The sequence below is a fragment of the Eutrema salsugineum genome, unplaced genomic scaffold (assembly GCF_000478725.1).
Source record: "Eutrema salsugineum unplaced genomic scaffold, Eutsalg1_0 scaffold_8, whole genome shotgun sequence".
In the NCBI taxonomy this organism is placed as follows: Eukaryota; Viridiplantae; Streptophyta; class Magnoliopsida; order Brassicales; family Brassicaceae; genus Eutrema; species Eutrema salsugineum.
In genome coordinates, this window is record NW_006256414.1 from 1,377,969 (window position 1) to 1,398,015 (window position 20,047).

At 37.3% G+C, this 20,047-nt stretch overlaps 4 protein-coding genes across 4 annotated transcripts; 3 read left to right on the forward strand and 1 right to left on the reverse strand.

Annotated features, from left to right (window-relative positions):
• The first annotated feature begins 2,194 nt into the window (after positions 1–2,194).
• Positions 2,195–4,060, forward strand: LOC18009687 (peptidyl-tRNA hydrolase ICT1, mitochondrial). The gene is made up of 7 exons (XM_024159801.1): positions 2,195–2,555; positions 2,979–3,038; positions 3,130–3,212; positions 3,336–3,400; positions 3,479–3,512; positions 3,630–3,700; positions 3,795–4,060. Exons 1-7 carry the CDS (start codon positions 2,252–2,254, stop codon positions 3,883–3,885), a joined length of 708 nt encoding a protein of 235 aa, XP_024015569.1. The 5' UTR covers positions 2,195–2,251; the 3' UTR covers positions 3,886–4,060.
• LOC18009786 lies at positions 3,918–5,188 on the reverse strand. The gene is made up of 2 exons (XM_006391753.2): positions 5,006–5,188; positions 3,918–4,720 (listed from the first exon to the last, which is right to left on the reverse strand). Exons 1-2 carry the CDS (start codon positions 5,063–5,065, stop codon positions 4,109–4,111), a joined length of 672 nt encoding a protein of 223 aa, XP_006391815.1. The 5' UTR covers positions 5,066–5,188; the 3' UTR covers positions 3,918–4,108.
• A 3,066-nt stretch (positions 5,189–8,254) lies between these two features.
• Positions 8,255–10,968, forward strand: LOC18010124 (lysine-specific histone demethylase 1 homolog 1). The gene has a single exon (XM_006391754.2). The coding sequence runs from the start codon at positions 8,269–8,271 to the stop codon at positions 10,813–10,815; it is 2,547 nt and encodes an 848-aa protein (XP_006391816.1). The 5' UTR covers positions 8,255–8,268; the 3' UTR covers positions 10,816–10,968.
• Positions 10,969–11,224: 256 nt separating this feature from the next.
• Positions 11,225–11,976, forward strand: LOC112089004 (probable calcium-binding protein CML13). Its single transcript, XM_024159816.1, has one exon. The coding sequence runs from the start codon at positions 11,350–11,352 to the stop codon at positions 11,794–11,796; it is 447 nt and encodes a 148-aa protein (XP_024015584.1). The 5' UTR covers positions 11,225–11,349; the 3' UTR covers positions 11,797–11,976.
• Positions 11,977–20,047: the final 8,071 nt, after the last annotated feature.

Below are 20,047 nucleotides of genomic sequence, written 5' to 3' on the forward strand. Positions count from 1 at the left end.
AACATTTTTTTCGAAAATTTTATTATGCATAAAAGGTATAGTTGGTAATCTGATTCTCGACCAAAAAAAAAACCTTCATCGGCTATGTAGTTGTATGCATGAAGCGTAATAGATGATAGCCTCTGTAAGAAAACTGTAGGAAAAACGGCGTCGTTTACCTGACAAGCTCATCTGTCTTCTGGCACGTGCGGTCAAACATCCCAAGTTTGACTGGATTATCATTGGAATTTGTTTGCATTGCTGATGCGATTGTCCCTCTCTGAATGACGTCAAAGAATCTCTTAGTTTTTTGAAGAACATATAACCTAATATTAAAATATTTGCAACAGATTTGGACAGAAATTATTGTATTTATTTATGAATCAAATAATTAATAGGTAACGTAAAGAATAGTAGATATATGTCCCGTATTTTTAAAAATGTTTGTTTAGAAACTAGTGGTATTTTATTGATCATATATACACATATAATTTATTTGTTTGTGTTTATTTTAATGTTGTTGAGGTGGGTCCACGATCCAGAATACTAACTTAATAAGTCGAATGTTATTTGATACATAGGGTATTCAATACGTAGGGTATAATCCATACATAATATACAATCGGGTTTCTTAGGAGTCCAAATTGTTACTCCATGTTTTTGTATTATTAAATTGTTAAAATAGAAATATAGAATATTATTTGAAAAGAGAGACCATTATTACTTACGGGGGTTTGATATGAAATGCATGATGATAAAAAGAGATTATGTCTCTTTTGAATTATGATTTCGAGTAATAATATTATAAACATTAGATTTTCTTATGGAGCATGTGATGGAATTATATCCAAGGTTTCCATGTTTGTAAGCAAATCATGAATCAACACTATCGGTTAGAAGACTATAATACAAAATAATAATTATAATCTCATAAACCCATGACCAAAAGAAAAATCTCATTAACACCATAAAAGCATAAACTAACATCGTGTAATCATGAAATAGCAGAGCTTACCAATCGAAGCTTAAGGTTATTCTTTTTTTATAAAAAATTATATAATTTATTAGGTATATTTGAATATGGATCATGGTACATTGACGACATTATAAGTATTATTATACTACATGTCTTGGCCAAATCATCTCAATTTTTTGTTTAAGAAAATGATTCTTAATAAATACAAAAAGTGGTATATTTATCTACTTAACCCTTAAAAGCCAATAGTTACAACCCCAAAATTATTGAGAAAATATAACAATTCAGAATATATATTTTTTTCGGCAAAGTGAATTTTATTAGCTTGAACTAATATAGTCGGAATACAACGTAACAATTCAGAATATATATAAGTTAAACTTTAATAAAACTGTAATTTTTATTAAGAAATGATGCGGAGCATGTTATAACAAAGCTATAATTAAGAGAGTGACTGAGAATCTACTCACTTTTATAACTGATATTTGTTTTTGAGACAAATCACAATCACTTTTTTCTTAATTAGGTAAGGAAGATCCTACTAGTTTGACAAATATATGAATTTAAGTTAGTTTAAAAAGAAAAGAAAAAAAAAGTTTCTACTCCTCGACCACTTGACACATGCAATTTTTGTTCCAAAGTGGGATACTTCGAGACTCCATGCATTAGTGTTTCTTTTAAATTAGTTATAGGATAGATCTCAATATGAAGATGTCTAGAAAATATTGTCAAAGGCTTTATATCCCAATAACAATGCATTCTGAATTTTATGGCTCCACCAAACTATGAACGACAATATTCGTTGCCTCATCACTTAGAAAGGAAAAATTCAAAAATTACTGAACCAAGTAAACAGAGTTACACAGCTATAAGCAGTTGCGTTTTGAGTCTTTTGACACTACAAATTAAGTGAAGACACTACACAACTACATTTGTTGAATGTATTGTGGAAATGCTTGAGCTATCTAAAAGCATTGGCCACCAAACCCAAAAAAGCATTAATTGGTTTTATTCAACAAACCCAAAAAAAAAGCCAGAAGTTCGGCCCAAACAAACACAAAACAAGGCTATCTAATTCCGAAACTGGCGGTTTTGAACCGGGAAATCACGAAGTAACGCCTTTAGACCGGACTATTTAAAAGTAGGCAGATAACCACAAAAAAGTTCCGAACCGTGTAACCAAACCGTTGAATTTAAACAAACCGGAATTTGGGAGCCACGCAAAAAATTTAGGGCCTTCTTCTCGTAATCAACATTGACATCGGAAAAATTCGGAAATCTTCAGGCCGAGAAAAAATGGCGGCAATCAGGACGATGACGAATATGATCCTTCGCCAAGTTATCCATCACCCGCTTCTCTTTCACTCATCATCTAAAACTCTTCAATTCGTTTTGCCATCCCTCCGTCGCACTCCCCGGAATGTTCCGGTTCTCTCAAATTCCCGATTCGGATCCTTCCGATGTGCGGCGTCGACCTCCGGTGGAAGCGACGGTGACCGGAAAGTTTCGTCTCGGTTGTCTCAGGTGCAACAGATGCTTCATGAGGCAGAGGAGCGGGCTAATTCCGCCGGCAATGAGCCTATTCCTCAAATCACTCTAGTTAAGCTTTTTTACTTCACCCATCTACTAGTTTTCCGGGAATTTCAGAATTTCAGAAATATAGTTTTGCGGGAATTCCAGAAAATTTCTTGATTAGAAAATCAGGAAAGTGAGGATAGTTTGATTAAAAGAAAATGGGTTTAGTTTGTTTCTATGAAGAACTCTACTTTCTGATGACTCTTACACATTGTATAGAGCCTGTGTGCAATCGTATACATGATTCTCTCAAATCGATTCAATTAATCACCTGCCTTCGTTAATTATGTTGTTTGTGTATATAATTGCTCTTGGTTGAATTGTTTTGTAGATTAGTAAAAGCATAGTTATATAGAATTATGTTTAGTATACTGGTAAGATGATGTAAACAGTTGGGATTTGATGTGTTTATAGTTTCATTTCTATCTTCTGTTTTGTTACTTTGCAGACCATGTTACACTTAACTTTGCTAGAAGCGGTGGTCCTGGAGGCCAGAACGTGAACAAAGGTGTGACCTTTATTTTTTGCATTTTAGCTTTTTGACTCAATGCTTGTACTTCCTTCTTATGTACCAATTCACTGTTTTTTCTTTCCTTCAGTGAATACCAAAGTAGATATGCGCTTCAATGTGAAAAACGCATACTGGCTAAGTGATAGGATCAGAGAGAAAATCATACAGACGGTTTGTGTTTTACTCTATTAACGCTACATAACTATGAATGCGAGTTTTATCTCTATCATGTTCTGTGGAGCAAGTTCAAATGGTTATGCGTTGTGTAAGCTTGCTTTTGTTGTTTGTTAACAGGAGAAGAATCGGATCAACAAGGACGGAGAACTTGTGATATCTTCAACCAAAACCAGAACGCAGAAGTCAGTAAACCTAAAACTCTTGTCTTTCTTGTTCCATTTTCAAGGAAACTCCGTTTCTGATAGTATGTTTTATTGCAGAGGCAACATCGACGATGCACTTGCTAAATTACAGGTAAGATACCAAATGACTCTATTGAATGTCCCTGTCTTTGGTCATGGTGTTTTTTCCTCGTTCTATATAATGCCGATATGTTTTGGTCTAATGATCTAATCATACAAAACTTAACAGGCGATAATTGATGCGGCTTCATATGTTCCACCACCACCATCAGAAGAACAGAAGAAGAAAATTGTTAAGCTGTAAGAATCAACCATACCATTACTTCTTTCCTTGATCCCATCTTTCTTCCTTCCAATCTTTAAATCTTTACCTGGTGAATTGTGACATTTTCAGGGCTGCAAAAGCTGACAATAAACGACTTAAAAGCAAAAAAGTTATTTCGGACAAGAAAGCTGCGAGAAGAGACCGTAGTAGTTGGGATTAAACTTCAAACCATACATACAAATGGAGTCAAGGTTGATTCTAAAGCTTTAACTTAGATGATTATTATGTCATTTCCTTGAAATTCAATGTAATTGTAACACAACAATCAAATCTTCCAATAAATATTGCAATATATTGGGTTTTATGTACAAATCACTCTCATACAAATCATAAACACGGAAAATATCAAACATATCACTCCACACTGTTTTTTCTCTGTATAGTCACTTTCTAATAACATGTTCTTCTCCTGATCTTTGATCAATATGCTTGATCCATTTTCTCTTGCTGTTGTTATCACTCTTCCCAGAGCTTCTCGCCGCCGCCACATGAGCGATTTCTAGTCCACCGGAAACCGGAAGAGTCACCGTTCTCACAACTTTCCGGTCACTAAAAGCTTTTGTCCAACTGAAACACGAAGTGCTTCTCCTGTAACCGCTTCTGCAGACCACAACCGCTCCTCGGCTACCAAACGCAGCGTTTCTCAAAACGTTTGCTGCGAATTCCTTTTGATCCCAATCAATTACCAAGAAATCGATACCTTGTAGCTTCTGCATCGTGTTCTCGGTTGCTTCTTGTTCCTCGTTCATAACGATTGTCTCCGGCAAGTTGGAGCAAGATTGTTGTCTCATGGCTTGAAGATAAGCGTTTTCTGATCTCGCGTTTGGTACAATACATATGTGTCTTGCGTTTGTGTGTTGTCTCGCTACGTTTAAACCAACGCTTATGGCTATGGTTTCTCCTTCTGACCATGTTTCCACGATCAGAGTCGCGTTCCATCCCGCCGCCATCGCGGCCACTAGCTCCGCCGATCCCGGCGTTGCAAGACTCTCGCACTACACAAAAATTACCCAAAAATCAAAAACTTTACAAATTGTAAACAAAGGACCAAAACGTGCAAAGATCAAACATCTTCGTCTTTGGAATCTCCAAAAACGTGCAAAGATCAATCTCAAATTTCTCGAAAGTATTGTCAAATTTAGAGAATTGCGTTCTTGAGAAATGGTGAAAATATCAAAAGAACCTTCCTTCGTGGCAAAGCATCAATTTTTGTTTTTTAATAAAATTTTATGATTTTGAGAACGGTGCGAAACTCTTTAACGGAATCATATGAACCCTACCGATTTAACGGTGTCGATGTAAGCCTTTGATGCTGTTTCCGGTGACCAAATAAGTTTCATCTTCTTCTTCTTTTGTGTGTGTTTCTTCTAACTTGTTCTTTGGGTTATGGAGTGTAGCGTAAAACCTCCAAACGATGTTTGCTTTTATAAGAATAACACAGAGACATAAGAAAAGTCTTGTGTTGGAAAAAGAGTTCCGCGTTACAGTCAGACAATGCCCCTTATACTTCTGGTTTATTTTGTTATAGCCCAATTATTCTTGAAAATAATCAAGTATTACCCATAAGGTTTTACTTTTTACGATTTTATCAATCAAACTTTAAATTAAAATCAAAACTAATCTCCATTGCAACTTAATAAAGTATTTGGTAGACATTATACTAGTTTTTAATATCAGTTTAATGATTATTTATCGAAAACTTTATTCACCTACAATGTTTGCATTATTCCGATCGTTTGACTATTCATTATTAATAAAGTAATCATGTTATATACTTTTTAATCTGTGTTTCTTTTTTATTAGTTAACTAGGATCCAAAGTTAAAGGGCCTCTAATCTCTGAATTTACAATTGCCATACAAACCGCAACAATATAATAAAGAAAACTTTGTCAAGCAAAATCTATTTAGGTCTTTGACAAGCAAAAAGTGGACTTTGTGTGTCCTGTATATTTAAAAATTCAGCAGTTGTGACTTTTGAGTATGAAGTAGTAATTAACATCCAAAAACATTGACATGGTATGGAAAAACAGCATAAGGGTTGAATCTGTAAGACACCATAAAACGTGGGGTCAAAAATTAATAAACCCTAAAGATGATTTATTCCCTGCTTGTTTTCTTGAAGATAGGTTGTGTTGTTAAATATCGTTGACATGTTGTCCAGGAGAATCCGACGTGTTAAAGTTTTGGATTTGGAATAACGAAATTAGACTAATTAATCTTTAATTAGTAGTCGGAACCGACTTAAAATTATTATATTTAACAAAAAATCTTTAAATTTACAATGCTTTGGTACAATAGTTACTAACTATATATCCCCAAATGAATTGACTTGGTACTATGTATATTAGTATTTATAAAATATATTCCACGTACTATGCAAAGTTGTTGCCTTGTTGGTGATTATTTAATAACTTTCATAACAAGTTTTTATTGTATAATAAAGGTGTTTGTTATTTGGATTAAGTTAATGATATTTTCCACCACCCACGTCCTTTGTTAAACGAAAATCAGACCGATTCTTCCGTCGCTGGTTTTGGATTTGGTCGGCTACTCGTTTTGGACATATATTTGCCGAATAATCAATAAAGTTTTGATCCTATTCATACACAACTTATAAAACATGTAGTATATCGATTTTTTTTTTTTGAATTGACATTTAGTATATAGATTTAAGTTCCACTAGAAACAAGAAATTCGGTTTGGTCATCCTAAACGTCTCACCAATTATCAATAATCGGTTTACGATTTTAACTAAAACATAACAATCGGTTTATGATTTACAAAAGTACTAATATGAAACTCTTATCGAACGTGACAATAAGTTTTCACCATACGATCTTCGGGATTCACCAAACTGGAGGGCAGTCTTCAGTTCTGGTTCGCCACAAGATAGAAAACTCTTCAAATGTATCTTATAAAATAGCTTCGCATCTTTCTTTTTGATTTTGATGTAAAAACGTTGTTTTTTTGTTTTTGAATCAATTTTACATTCAATTCAAAAAAAAAAAAAAACTCTTATCGAACGTGTAGACTGTAGAAGATATCTTACCAATTATGAGAGATGTATTATGTATATATATATATATATATAAATCGTATACGTACAAGCAACGGCCGGGATGTATATAAAGTAATATATATACGTGCACATATGATAAACACACAAATATGAACTCAAAAACAGCTGTTTTACTTGGTCGTACAAAGTTGATGCAAGATGTTGCTTTCGCATATGAAATATTAATGTTTTTTGTTAGGTGGATGTTTTCTTTTTGATATTTTTTTATGTAGATACAACTTACAATATTTTTTTTTTTTTTTGATAAAGGATACAACTTACAAGATTGCTAAAGTTAGTTTCTTCATACTTGCTTATCGATCTAGTTAAATTAGCAAAGAAAAGATTGACAACTAATTTTTACAAAATCAATTGGATCGATATATTAGATAACTTTTTTTTATTAAAAAACACTTTTTTTTGTTTGATAAAACACTTACTTTTTTTTTGTTTTACATCTTAAAATTTAGTAAAACTATTTTTTGCCTATGCAAATGATGACGACCATATGGTACGTAAAAAAAAACAATAGTGTTCTACCAAATTTTTTGTATAAAAAATCCGTCTACATTGTAGCAATTTTTGTATGTTATAGTTAATCAAATGATAATTTGGCGGTTCTTTAGGTAAAAATGGAGATAAAATACATTAGTCGCTCTTGTGCGTCCCTTTTCATTTAAACAATCTAGACATATACTGATATACCCTGACTATGTCCCCAAGTTGTATTATGTGGTTTCCAATTGGTTAGAATAATACATTGAGGTTGATAAACAAGTGTAACTGATCACTGGTTTAATGCAAAGTTGAAATTGAGCCAAAAAAAAAAAAAAAAACAATCGAGAGATATACAAAATATACAATACTTTACATATGATAGTAAAGTGAGTTCTGTATTTGATTTGATTTGCAGACAAGTTTTCCTCATTATTAGTACTTCTTATCACATGATGAATAATCATGAACGTTATAAGTACATACTATATATACATTGATTGTGCACTTTCTTGTAATACGAATTGTGATTGTTCCCCATAAATCAGTCCTAATAGTGGGACTAAGTCACGAGAAATTTTTTAGTTGTTCTTTCTCTTTTGAAAACGACCCTAGAAGTTTCGGTTAAAAGAATATTAGGTCTTGTTCCCCATTGATCTTTCCCACTTTCTCCAAATTTCTCTTCTATTGGATGATGAAATAATTTTTGATAAAATTCACATTCCACACTACAGTTGCTAGGTCTTTTTTTGTTTGTTTTTGTTAACTAGTGTCTGATAACACCAAACAAACAAATTATTTTTCCAAGAAAACATTTGAGAAAATTTTGAAAAAAAAATTGTTTAGTAAATGGGCCAGGCCCATATATTTGTGGATTGAATTTAGTTCTTTATGAAAACGCTGCGTTTCAATGAACCATTTATTTAGCTAAAAAAGAAGGCTTAACAACACTTAATGGTCGTCCGTCGTCGTCACTCACACAGCATAGCATGTCAACAGATACTAAAGAAACCCGACCCGAATCTACACCCGAAGACCCGGAAACCCGTTCTAATGTGGATCCATCCGGAGAAGCTCTCGGAAAGCTCACCGCCGGCGATAACGACGTCATTTCCGATGCGTCGGATACGGAGACAGACCTTTCGCAATCGGCGAGTCAATCGGAGCAAAATCTTGAAGACGGCCAAAACTCACTTGACGACAATTCGCCATTTACGGAGCTTCAACCTACGCCTCCTCCTCCTCCTCCAGGCACAACAATCGAAACACGCATCTCGGAATCACTCGGTGAAGAATCTTCCGATCTGGTGGCAGAGCAGCAATCGCAAAACCCCAATGCGGCGGAGCCTGGACCTAGGGCAAGAAAACGACGCCGTAGGAAACGTTTCTTCACGGAGATAAACGCGAACCCAGCTTTCTCCAGAAACCGTCGCAACAGCGTCGGGAAAGAATTGGATTCCGAAGCCCTAATCGCAATGTCTGTAGGGTTTCCAGTAAATTCGCTCACAGAGGAAGAAATCGAAGCAAATGTGGTTTCGATTATAGGAGGTAAAGAACAGGCGAATTACATCGTTGTGAGGAATCACATTATCGCTTTGTGGCGATCAAATGTCTCGAATTGGCTTACGAGAGATCACGCCCTCGAGTCCATACGCTCCGAACACAAAACCCTAGTCGATACAGCTTACAATTTCCTCCTGGAGCACGGTTATATCAACTTCGGGCTCGCTCCGGTCATCAAAGAAGCGAAATTGAGGTCCTTTGATGGCGTAGAGCCGCCTAATGTGGTGGTTGTAGGTGCGGGTCTTGCCGGTTTGGTGGCTGCTAGACAATTGTTGTCAATGGGGTTTAGGGTTTTGGTTCTTGAAGGTAGAGATCGACCGGGCGGGCGGGTCAAGACCCGGAAAATGAAAGGTGGTGATGGTGTTGAGGCAATGGCTGATGTTGGTGGAAGTGTTCTCACCGGAATTAATGGGAATCCGCTTGGTGTTTTAGCGAGACAACTCGGTTTGCCTCTACATAAGGTTAGAGATATTTGTCCTTTGTATCTACCTAGTGGAGAGCTTGTTGATGTTGGTGTTGATTCTAAGATCGAAGCATCGTTTAATAAGTTATTAGATAGAGTTTGTAAGCTTAGACAGTCGATGATAGAGGAGATTAAATCAGTAGATGTGCCGTTGGGAGAAGCGCTTGAAACGTTTCGATTAGTTTATGGGGTTGCAGAGGATCCGCAAGAGAGAATGCTCTTAGATTGGCATTTAGCAAATTTGGAATATGCAAATGCTACATTGTTAGGGAACTTGTCAATGGCGTATTGGGATCAAGATGATCCGTATGAGATGGGCGGTGATCATTGTTTTATCCCAGGTGGGAACGAGATATTTGTACATGCTCTGGCTGAGAATCTTCCTGTTTTCTATGGGAATACTGTCGAGAGCATCAGATATGGAAGCAACGGTGTTCTTGTTTACGCGGGTGAGAAGGAGTTCTACTGCGATATGGCTCTTTGCACGGTTCCTCTAGGTGTTCTGAAGAAAGGTGCAATTGGGTTTTATCCTGAGCTTCCTCTGAAGAAGAAAGAAGCGATTCAGAGACTCGGATACGGATTGTTGAACAAAGTGGCTATGTTGTTTCCATATAACTTTTGGGGCGAAGAGATCGATACGTTTGGGAGGTTAACTGAAGATTCAAGCACGAGAGGAGAGTTCTTCTTGTTCTACAGCTACTCTTCTGTCTCTGGTGGTCCATTACTTGTAGCCCTTGTAGCTGGAGACGCCGCAGAAAGATTCGAGACGCTGTCGCCTACTGATTCCGTTAATCGGGTCTTGCAGATACTACGTGGAATATATCACCCAAAAGGAATCGTTGTTCCTGACCCGGTTCAAGCTCTCTGTTCCAGATGGGGACAAGACAAGTTTTCGTATGGTTCTTACTCGTATGTTGCGGTAGGATCATCTGGAGATGATTATGACATATTAGCTGAGAGTGTTGGAGATGGAAGAGTGTTCTTTGCAGGCGAAGCGACTAACAAACAGTACCCAGCTACAATGCACGGAGCCTTTTTAAGCGGAATGAGAGAAGCAGCAAACATACTTAGAGTTGCTAGAAGAAGGGCATCATCATCGGCTTCAAACCCTCACCAGAGCTTCAACGACAAAGAAGTAGAAGAAGACGAAGAAGAAGAAGAAGAAGAAGAAGAAGACAGCTGTTTGGATCAGTTGTTCGAGACACCTGATTTAACATTCGGGAATTTCTCGGTGTTGTTTACTCCGAATTCAGATGAACTCGAGTCCATGTCATTGTTGAGAGTGAGCATCCAAATGGAGAAACCCGAATCCGGTGTTTGGGTTTACGGTTTAGTGACAAGGAAACAAGCTTTTGAGCTTGGTGAAATGGAGGGAGACGAGTTGAGAAATGAATACTTGCGTGAGAAGTTAGGGGTTATACTTGTAGAAAGAAAGAATCTTTCTCAAGAAGGGGAATCGATGATATCTTCACTTAAAGCTGCGAGATTGAATCGACAAATCTTCGATTAGTAGTAAATTAGGTTTCATATTGAAAATTTGTGTACTCAGCTACGTCGTCTTGTATTTGTAAATTGCTGTTCTTTGTTTTGTACTTTTTTAATCTTTTACCACATTTCGATGATTCACTCAACTAGGAAAAGAAAGCTTCACTATCATTTGAGTCTTTTGAGAAGTCAAATTTACTTTGTTTTTTATGTTTTATCTTGTTATAATATAATCACATAACCTTGGTATTTTTGGTTTAGTTTACGCTAAAAGAGCTTTTCCAATTAACATTTTAAAACTAAGCCAAATTAAACTTAGAAACATATCGACGTTGGTAAATTGTGAAATCGCATCCATATTGTAATGGGCTAGGCGCATTTATTTCGGCCATTTTATTTAAACGACGACGTATTGTATCAGTCTCTCCACCTCAATTTCAAAACGCTACACACAAATCGTTTAGTTTCATTGTACAGAAAGGCATAGAGGAGGAAATAGGAATTTGTCGTCGACAGAGACTCAGAGAGATCCGACCCGAAAACCCGTAAAAATCGAAAGATGGGCAAGGATGGTTTGAGCGACGACCAGGTGTCTTCAATGAAGGAAGCCTTCATGCTCTTCGACACCGACGGAGACGGAAAAATCGCACCATCGGAGCTCGGGATCTTAATGCGGTCGCTCGGCGGAAATCCCACAGAAGCCCAGCTTAAATCAGTCATCGCGACCGAGAATCTCTCGTCTCCGTTCGATTTCAACCGATTCCTAGATCTCATGGCGAAGCATCTGAAAACAGAGCCGTTCGATCGACAGCTCCGTGATGCATTCAAGGTGCTCGACAAAGAAGGCACAGGGTTCGTCGCTGTGGCGGATCTGAGGCATATACTCACTAGTATCGGCGAGAAGCTTCAGCCGAGTGAATTCGATGAGTGGATCAAGGAGGTTGATGTTGGATCCGATGGTAAGATCCGGTACGAGGATTTCATCGCTAGGATGGTCGCCAAGTGAGATCTGAATCTCCTAATTTTTGAATTTTATTTTGGTTCGAATTTTACTCCTTAGTTTTATTTATCTGTTGACTGGAACGAATCTTAGGGTTTGTTCGGAAATGTTAATTGGGGAATGATAAATGTCTTATCTTTATGCTTATTGTAGTTTATTGAGTTGAATTTGATTGATTTTGTTGGTGCTTGAACTTGCCTTCATGTTCTGCGACAAATCGTTCCTCTTTCAAGCTTGAATTTCGCATGTTCGACTCGATAAGCTCGTCTTGTTCATTAAATGATTGTTGTGTTGGGAGCTTAGGATCTTGAAATGATATTAGAGATCTTGTGTTTGATCTTCAGCTTTGATTTGTTCAATATCCTTGGGATTTTGTCTAATCATGAGCTGTTGGGTTTTCATGTTAAGTCACATATATTGGCAAGAAAGGATTATAAAATTGATGTGCAGATCATTGAAATACAGATCATCATGAGGAAGAAAGTGTCTCTCTATTCATCTTTATTGTGTTTGTGTGTCTTCTTCTTCATGTTCTGCATCAAACCGTTGCTCTTTGAGCTTGATTTTGGCTTTTCCTACACGATATTGTCGTCATGTTCATTTCTTCGTTGCATGGAATTTATCAGTGTGAGCTGAGAACTTGTGTGATCTTGCGTTTGATCTTCAGCTTTGTTTGTTTACTACCCTTGTAATGAAATGTATAAATCTGATTCTGCTCCATTCCAGAATACATGTATAACCAAGTACATAATAATATGCATTAGTGAATTTCCTAATTTGTCTCCCAAAGCGTATGGTGCAAATTCACCTAATTTTTTAAAGTTGATATTTTTGGGTTGTGTACTAAACAGTTGGTGTTGAATTTAGCACAAAAACCCGATACCGCTAAAGTTTAAACGATCAAAGACTTTGTCGAGTCTGGCCCAATTTGGCCCGTTTAATCTTTGGTGCCCAATATTATATAATTGACCCAATTAGGAAGCCCAATCACGTAAAGCAAGTGCTAGTTTGACCAAAATCAGATCTTCCTTTGATTAAAGATCAGGTCAAATTTCTCGGGCACGTGGGGACGCGAGAAGTCCAAACGCAAAAATGGTGGAGCACGTGCACCAACAAACAGATGTGTTGGATTCGTGAAGATCATCAACTCCAATAAACGGACAAAAAGCTTTCTTCACAAGAATGTAATCCAACTTGAGCTCGACGAGAGTTAACGAGAAAGAATACAACGAGCATTTTTTATTTTATTTCTACAAATTCCTTTGTGAATAAAATACGTAACATAAGCTCGATAAATCATAAATGCAACAAGAAGGTATATGTAATTAAACATTACCTTCATTGTTTGTGCTTTTAGATAGCCTAAAGATGTAAAAAAATGTAAGGATGCAAGGCTTAGAGATCGCTGGTTCGACTGGCTCTTGAGACGAAACTAATATTATATTATTTGGTTTCGAATTTAGGGAATTACGGGTTTCGACCCAGAAACTTTTGATAAAAAAGAAAGAAAAAAAAACGATATTGAGCTATATAATTAGTACTGAGACGTTTTTTAGTATAATATACATAGTTAGAGATATATTTCCCAAAGTATATAAAGTATATATTATTATAATCTTTGCAGTTACGTCTCCTTAATTACTGTATATTTTCTTCTTTTTACGTTCTACTCTATTCTGTATATATGAAGAGCTTTGCTCATCAATAATATTATATAATCCATAAACTTCATATGGTATATCATAAACATAATAGGGTATCAGAGCACCAATGGGTGTTTAACCCTTTTTTTTCAGCGGACACTTCTTCTTCTTTTTCTAATCCTTCTTCCTCTTTGTTTTCAGTGTTTTCTCTCCTCTGTCTCTCATTGCTTCCGACTCCACTACTAAAAAGAACCTCCATGTTCAACTTGCAAGATCCACAAAACACATTCCCTCCGTTAACTTGTCTAGTGTGACAAAGCTTACAACCCTGAATTATCGCATGTCGGGACGTCAAGTAAAGATGTTATTTGAAGGTCATGAGCTACAACAGTTCACTGAAAGATTTAGAGAAATTCCCTCTCAGAACTATACCAGTTGCTCAGGTAAATGGTCAATTAACAGTGTCTCGTGCCTTTGGAGACAAGGGCCTTAAGACACATCTAAGCTCAAAACTTGACATTAGAGATGCTATTGTAGAGGAGTCTGTATTGGCGCCACCTTGGAGCATATGCTGGATTGGAAGAGGAAACACCATTGACAATGATTGTTTGAGAGGGAATTTCTCTAGATCCGTCAATGAATTAGTGTAGTTCATAACCTTCAAGTAACGCCCTTACTTTACGTTCCCACATGAGATAATTCTGGGTTGTAAGCTTTGTCACACTGAACATATTAACGGAGAGAAGTGTGTGTTGGATAACTTGACCAAGTCTGAATCGTGAATAAGTCAAGCGTATTAGTCGGAGAAGAATAAGTCTTTTAGGAGTTAGTTTGTTTCCTAATTTCATTCCGTAAGTTTCTGTTTCACGTTTGTTCAAGCTACTATAAAGCTTCTGTAATTCTTTCTGATTCAATAACAAGAAATCATTCAGACTACAATCCTTTTCTAAGCTCTATTTGATTTCTAGTTCCCTTTATCTGGTATCAGAGCAAGAGATACACAAAAGTGAGTGTTGAGTGTCGGAGAGATGACGGACTGGAAATTTCTCGATGCCTGCTGTTCCAAAATTCGACGGAGACTACGACCATTGGAGCCTGGTGATGGAGAATCTTTTGCAATCCAAGGAGTATTGGAGTGTCGTTGAATCAGGAATTCAAGACCTAAGTGGGATCACAAATCCTACTCCTGCACAACAAAAGGCGTTCGATGAAGCAAAGCTCAAAGATTTAAAGGCGAAAAATTACCTCTTCCAATCAATCGACAAAGCCATGTTGAAGACCATTGCCCAGAAGGAGACATCCAAACAGTTGTGGGATTCCATGAAAATCAAACATCATGGAACATCTAGAGTGAAACGGGCACAGCTTCAAAGACTTCGGAAATCTTTCGAAACTCTGGAAATGAAGATTGGAGAAAGAGTAGAGGTGTACTTCGCGAGAGTCATGGAAGTAGCAAATGACATGCGAAATTGCGGAGAAGACATGACCGATGTCGCAATTGTTGAGAAAATTCTCCGAAGTCTTACGGAGAATTTCAATTTCGTGGTGTGTTCCATTGAGGAATCAAAGGACATCGATCAGCTGGCGGTCGATGAATTGCAAGCGTCTCTGCAAATTCATGAAAGCAAAGTGACAGAGAAGAAGCATGAAGAGCAGGCCCTGCAAGTTGAAAACGAACCAAAGAATGGTCGAGGACGAGGAAATTGGAGAGATAGAGGACGAAGCAGTAACAGAGGACGAGGGAGAGGCAGACCTTACGTGAATAGGTCGGCCATCAACTGCTTCAATTGTGGAAAGCTGGGTCACTACTCGTTTGAATGCACTGAGAAAGCAAACTATGTTGAGTTTGATGAAGAAGAGGAATTGTTGCTGATGGCTCACGCAGACATGAGTAAAGCTGAAGGCAAAGGAATATGGTTCTTGGATTCTGGGTGTTCGAATCATATGACTGGAGAGAAGTCATGGTTTACAGAGCTCGACGAGAGTTTCAAGCACTCAGTTCGCTTGGGAAATAGGTCGAAGATGATGGTTCAAGGAAAGGGAAAGATCAAGTTTGAAGTTGAGGGAATTATACAAGTAATAACTGATGTGTATTATATCCCTCAACTCACCAACAATCTGCTAAGTAACGGACAACTGCAGGAAAAACAGTTGAAGTTCATCATTGAGAATGGCAAATGCAGAGTTTATCATCGCCAAAGAGGTCTTAATTTGGAAACGGAGATGACGATAAACCGAATGTTCTTGGTTTATGCCAAAAACAAAGCAGCTTCTGAAAATTGTCTCAAGGTGGAAGAAGAAGATATGGGATCTTTGTGGCACAGAAGGTATGGACATCTCAACAACAATTCTATCCGAGTGATGCAGAAGAAGGGATTGGTAAAGGGTTTACCGATTCTGAAAAATGAAGACAAGGTGTGTACTGTGTGCAACATAGGAAAGCAGCAAAGGAACAAATTTCCAAAAAGGTGCAAATGGAGAGCATCGGATAAGCTTGAGCTGATTCATTTGGATCTGTGCGGGCCAATCACTCCATCTTCTCATAGTGGAAAGAGGTATCTAATGGTCCTTGTTGATGATTTCTCCAGAAAAACCTGGATTTATTTCCTTACAGAGAAATCGGAAGCTTTTGAAACATTCAAAGTTTTCAAAAACTCGGTGGAAAAGGAAGCTAAGAGTGAGATACGAGGATTACGCACAGACCGAGGAGGAGAATTCACAAGCGATCAGTTCAATCAGTTCTGTAAAGACCATGGTATAAAGAGGCAATTAACAGCAGCATATTCTCCTCAACAAAATGGAGTAGCAGAGAGGAGAAATCGAACTATAATGAATATGGTTCGCTGTTTGTTGTCAGAGAAGGAGATGCCAAGAGAGTTTTGGCCTGATGCAGCCAGATGGACGGCCCATGTGTTGAACCGGAGTGTGACTAAAGCGATAAAAGACAAGGTTCCTGAAGAGAGGTGGTCAGGGATCAAGCCCAAGGTCGACTATTTCAGAGTGTTTGGATCCATTGCTCACGTTCATGTTCCAGTGCAGAAAAGGATTAAGCTTGATGATCGCAGCTACAAATGTATTCTGCTTGGGGTCAGTGAAGAAAGCAAGGCGTACAGGTTGTTTGATCCAGTTAAAAAGCAGATTACTATCAGCAGAGATGTCATATTTGAAGAAAATGGCAAATGGGATTGGGATTTAAACACAACAGATCAGAAAGAACTCGCCTGGGGAGATGACGGAGTCATTAACGGAGATGAAACAGATGATGAAGCAGACCCAGAAACTGCAAACAATCCAGAAAATACAGAAGAAGAAGCCGAGGTGGAGGAGCAGATAGAGGAACCAGTCGAAGCTCCAATAACAGCGACTCATGAGGTTGGAGAGCAATCAAAAAGATCAAGAAGAAAGCCTGGGTGGATGGATAACTTTGTAACCGGCGAAGAAGTAAGCGATGATGATGCTTTGATAAACTTTGCTCTCTATATAAGTAGTGATGATCCAATTCACTTCCTGGATGCTGTGAAAGAACTGAAGTGGAAAGAAGCCATGAACCAGGAGATTCAATCCATTGAGAAGAACCATACGTGGGAGTTGGTGAAGCTGCCACCACAAGCAAAGAAGATAGGCGTTAAATGGGTTTATAAAACCAAACTGAATGAAGAGGGAAAGGTGGATAGGTGCAAAGCCCGGCTAGTTGCAAAAGGGTATTCTCAAACAGCTGGTGTTGATTATACCGAAGTATTTGCACCTGTTGCTCGTTGGGACACAATAAGGAGCCTGTTAGCGATGGCAGCTCAGAAAGGATGGTATGTTTTTCAGCTTGACGTCAAAAGTGCGTTTCTTTATGGAGAACTGAATGAAGAAGTGTTTGTGGATCAACCTGAAGGGTTTATCAAAGCAGGGGAGGAAGATAAAGTATATCGTTTAAGGAAGGCACTCTATGGACTGAAACAAGCACCCAGAGCTTGGTTCAGTCGCATTGAGAGTTATTTCAAGAAGGCTGGGTTCCAGAAGAGTGATTACGACCATACCTTGTTCTTCAAAACCATAAAGGACAAGTATTTGGTGGTAAGCCTCTATGTCGATGACTTGATCTACTGTGGAAATAATGAGAGTTTATGTGCAGAGTTCAAATCATCAATGCAAAAGGAGTTTGAAATGACAGACATGGGGAAGATGAAGTTCTTCTTGGGAGTAGAGGTTCATCAAGGCAAGGATGGTATACATATTAGCCAAAAGAAGTATGCAAAGGAGGTGCTTGAAAGATTCAACATGTGGAACTGCAATGCTGTCAAAAATCCAATCGTTCCAGGCACTGTTCTCTCAAAAACGGGAAACAAAAGGGTTGATGCAACTCTTTACAAGCAACTTGTGGGCTGTCTAATGTACCTTACGGTAACCAGACCAGATTTAATGTTTGTGGTTTGTTTGATATCTCGTTTTATGGCTGATCCTAGAGAAGAGCACATGATGATTGCAAAAAGAGTACTAAGGTACTTAAAAGGAACTCTGGATCATGGTGTATTTTATGGAAGGTCATCTAGTTTGGAGTTGGTGGGCTATACAGATAGCGACTATGCCAGGGATATGGACGATAGAAAGAGTACATCCGGGTATGTTTTCTTGCTGAATGGAGCAGCAATTTGCTAGAGTTCAAGAAAACAAGACATTGTCACTTTGTCCTCCACCGAAGCTGAGTACGTTGCAGCAACTTCATCTGCGTGTCACTGCATTTGGCTGAAAGGTATGTTGCATGAGTTGAGTCTTCTGGGTAGTGGATGCATTGATATTATGTGTGACAACAGTTTGGCCATTAAGCTGTCAAGGAACCCAGTTATGCACCGAAGAACAAAGCATATCGACGTCAGGTATCACTACTTGCGAAATCTTACAAATGAAGGAGTTATTAAGTTGGTTTTCTGTAGCACAAATGAGCAAATTGCAGACATCATGACAAAGCCGATCAAGTTGGATCAGTTTGAGAAGTTGAGAAGATTACTCGGAGTACGGAGATTGATGGATTAAACTGACGTAGAAGAAGCTTGTCAGTTTAAGGGGAGGAATTTGTTGGATAACTTGACCAAGTCTGAATCGTGAATAAGTCAAGCGTATTAGTCGGAGAAGAATAAGTCTTTTAGGAGTTAGTTTGTTTCCTAATTTCATTCCGTAAGTTTCTGTTTCACGTTTGTTCAAGCTACTATAAAGCTTCTGTAATTCTTTCTGATTCAATAACAAGAAATCATTCAGATTACAATTCTTTTCTAAGCTCTATTTGATTTTTAGTTCCCTTTAATGTGTTTTGTGAATTTTGCGAGTTGAATACAGAGGTTTTTTCAACAGTGGAGTCGTAAAGCCATTTACAGACTCAAACAAGCATCGAGGGCTTGGTACAACAAGCTCCGTCAATTTCTACTCCAATTAGATTTTAAGAACTTAGCTGATGGTTCATTTTCATAAACTTTTTATGGTATACCATAAACATAATAGTAAGAGACAAAATGATATTTAACTCATGTGTCAGAGACAAAAAGTTGGGTAACACGTGTAGAGAAAAAAGTTTTCAAGTCTCCATTCTCAACTTTCAACTCTCATTCAAGTTTCGAAGTTTAACAAAGAAAAAATAAACGTTTCCATGTTTATTTAAGTCTGGGAGTTTTATTTCGGATGGATTAGGTTCATGTTTTTAGTAATTTGGTTTATAAAATAACTGCCGAATAAAACTGATCAAAAGTTTGATTCGGTGATCGGTTACTCCAATTTGGGCACAATCTCTGTCGAACTGAACCAAAATTTTTGGGTTTGTATCAAACCTTTGGTTTGTCATACATTTTCCTAAACTAGGTTTAATTCAGTGAATTCAGTTTATGCCGGTTAGTTTGGAAGTTTGGGAGTTTGAGGTAAATTGAGGTCAGTTAGGAAAAAATAAACCAAACGGTTGGAAGATGATGAACCAAATAAAACAAACATTGAATACATGTTAAACTTTGCGATATCCTAACCAAAAACGTATCCATCCCAAAAATAGATTTGAGCTAAAGAGGACCAAAAAGACATAAACATAAAACTAAAAATGCACAATAGAAACCATGTTAGAACATAAGAAACTATACTACATTACTCCAACTTTAAATTAATTACTTTAGCATCTCACCAGTTAGGAGTTAGGACCCTATATATTTGAAAAATCAAAAGTTAATTGTTAAGAGATTAAACAGTAGTAGTTGACGATAGTTAAGTGGATTAATTTTCCAAAATCTCGTCCATCAAGATTCAAGACTTGACTTAAAAAAAAAAGGAAGAAGACTTGACTAAAAAAGTGGAGTTAAAAAATGGTGTATAGAGACTAGACTAAAAAGAGGTAACTAGTGGTTCCATGATTTTCCACGTTTTATTTTCAACCGAGAATTAATCAAAATTTAGAACTATACCACCAGCTTATTAGTCTTAATATAATATAATTACTGTTTTAATCAAGTGGATAAGACTCTCTGATCTTCTCAGTTGTCACATCATCAGAATCAATAAGAAAAATATTCAGAGATGCGATCGAGCTGACTAAATTTAATATTTAATTACGTTGGTAAACTCTAGGCGTCACACGCTAAGAAGTAAGAACC

Bases quoted from the DNA above. Each gene is read 5' to 3' on its own strand.
- LOC18010124 (XM_006391754.2), top strand. From the start codon at position 8,269: ATGTCAACAGATACTAAAGAAACCCGACCCGAATCTACACCCGAAGAC.
- LOC112089004 (XM_024159816.1), top strand. From the start codon at position 11,350: ATGGGCAAGGATGGTTTGAGCGACGACCAGGTGTCTTCAATGAAGGAA.
- LOC18009687 (XM_024159801.1), top strand. From the start codon at position 2,252: ATGGCGGCAATCAGGACGATGACGAATATGATCCTTCGCCAAGTTATC. The intron at 2,556-2,978 runs TTAAGCTTTTTT...GTTACTTTGCAG, and splicing joins TATTCCTCAAATCACTCTAG to ACCATGTTACACTTAACTTT. The intron at 3,039-3,129 runs GTGTGACCTTTA...TCTTTCCTTCAG, and splicing joins AGGCCAGAACGTGAACAAAG to TGAATACCAAAGTAGATATG.
- LOC18009786 (XM_006391753.2), bottom strand. From the start codon at position 5,065: ATGAAACTTATTTGGTCACCGGAAACAGCATCAAAGGCTTACATCGAC. The intron at 4,721-5,005 runs GTAGGGTTCATA...ATTTTTGTGTAG, and splicing joins ACATCGACACCGTTAAATCG to TGCGAGAGTCTTGCAACGCC.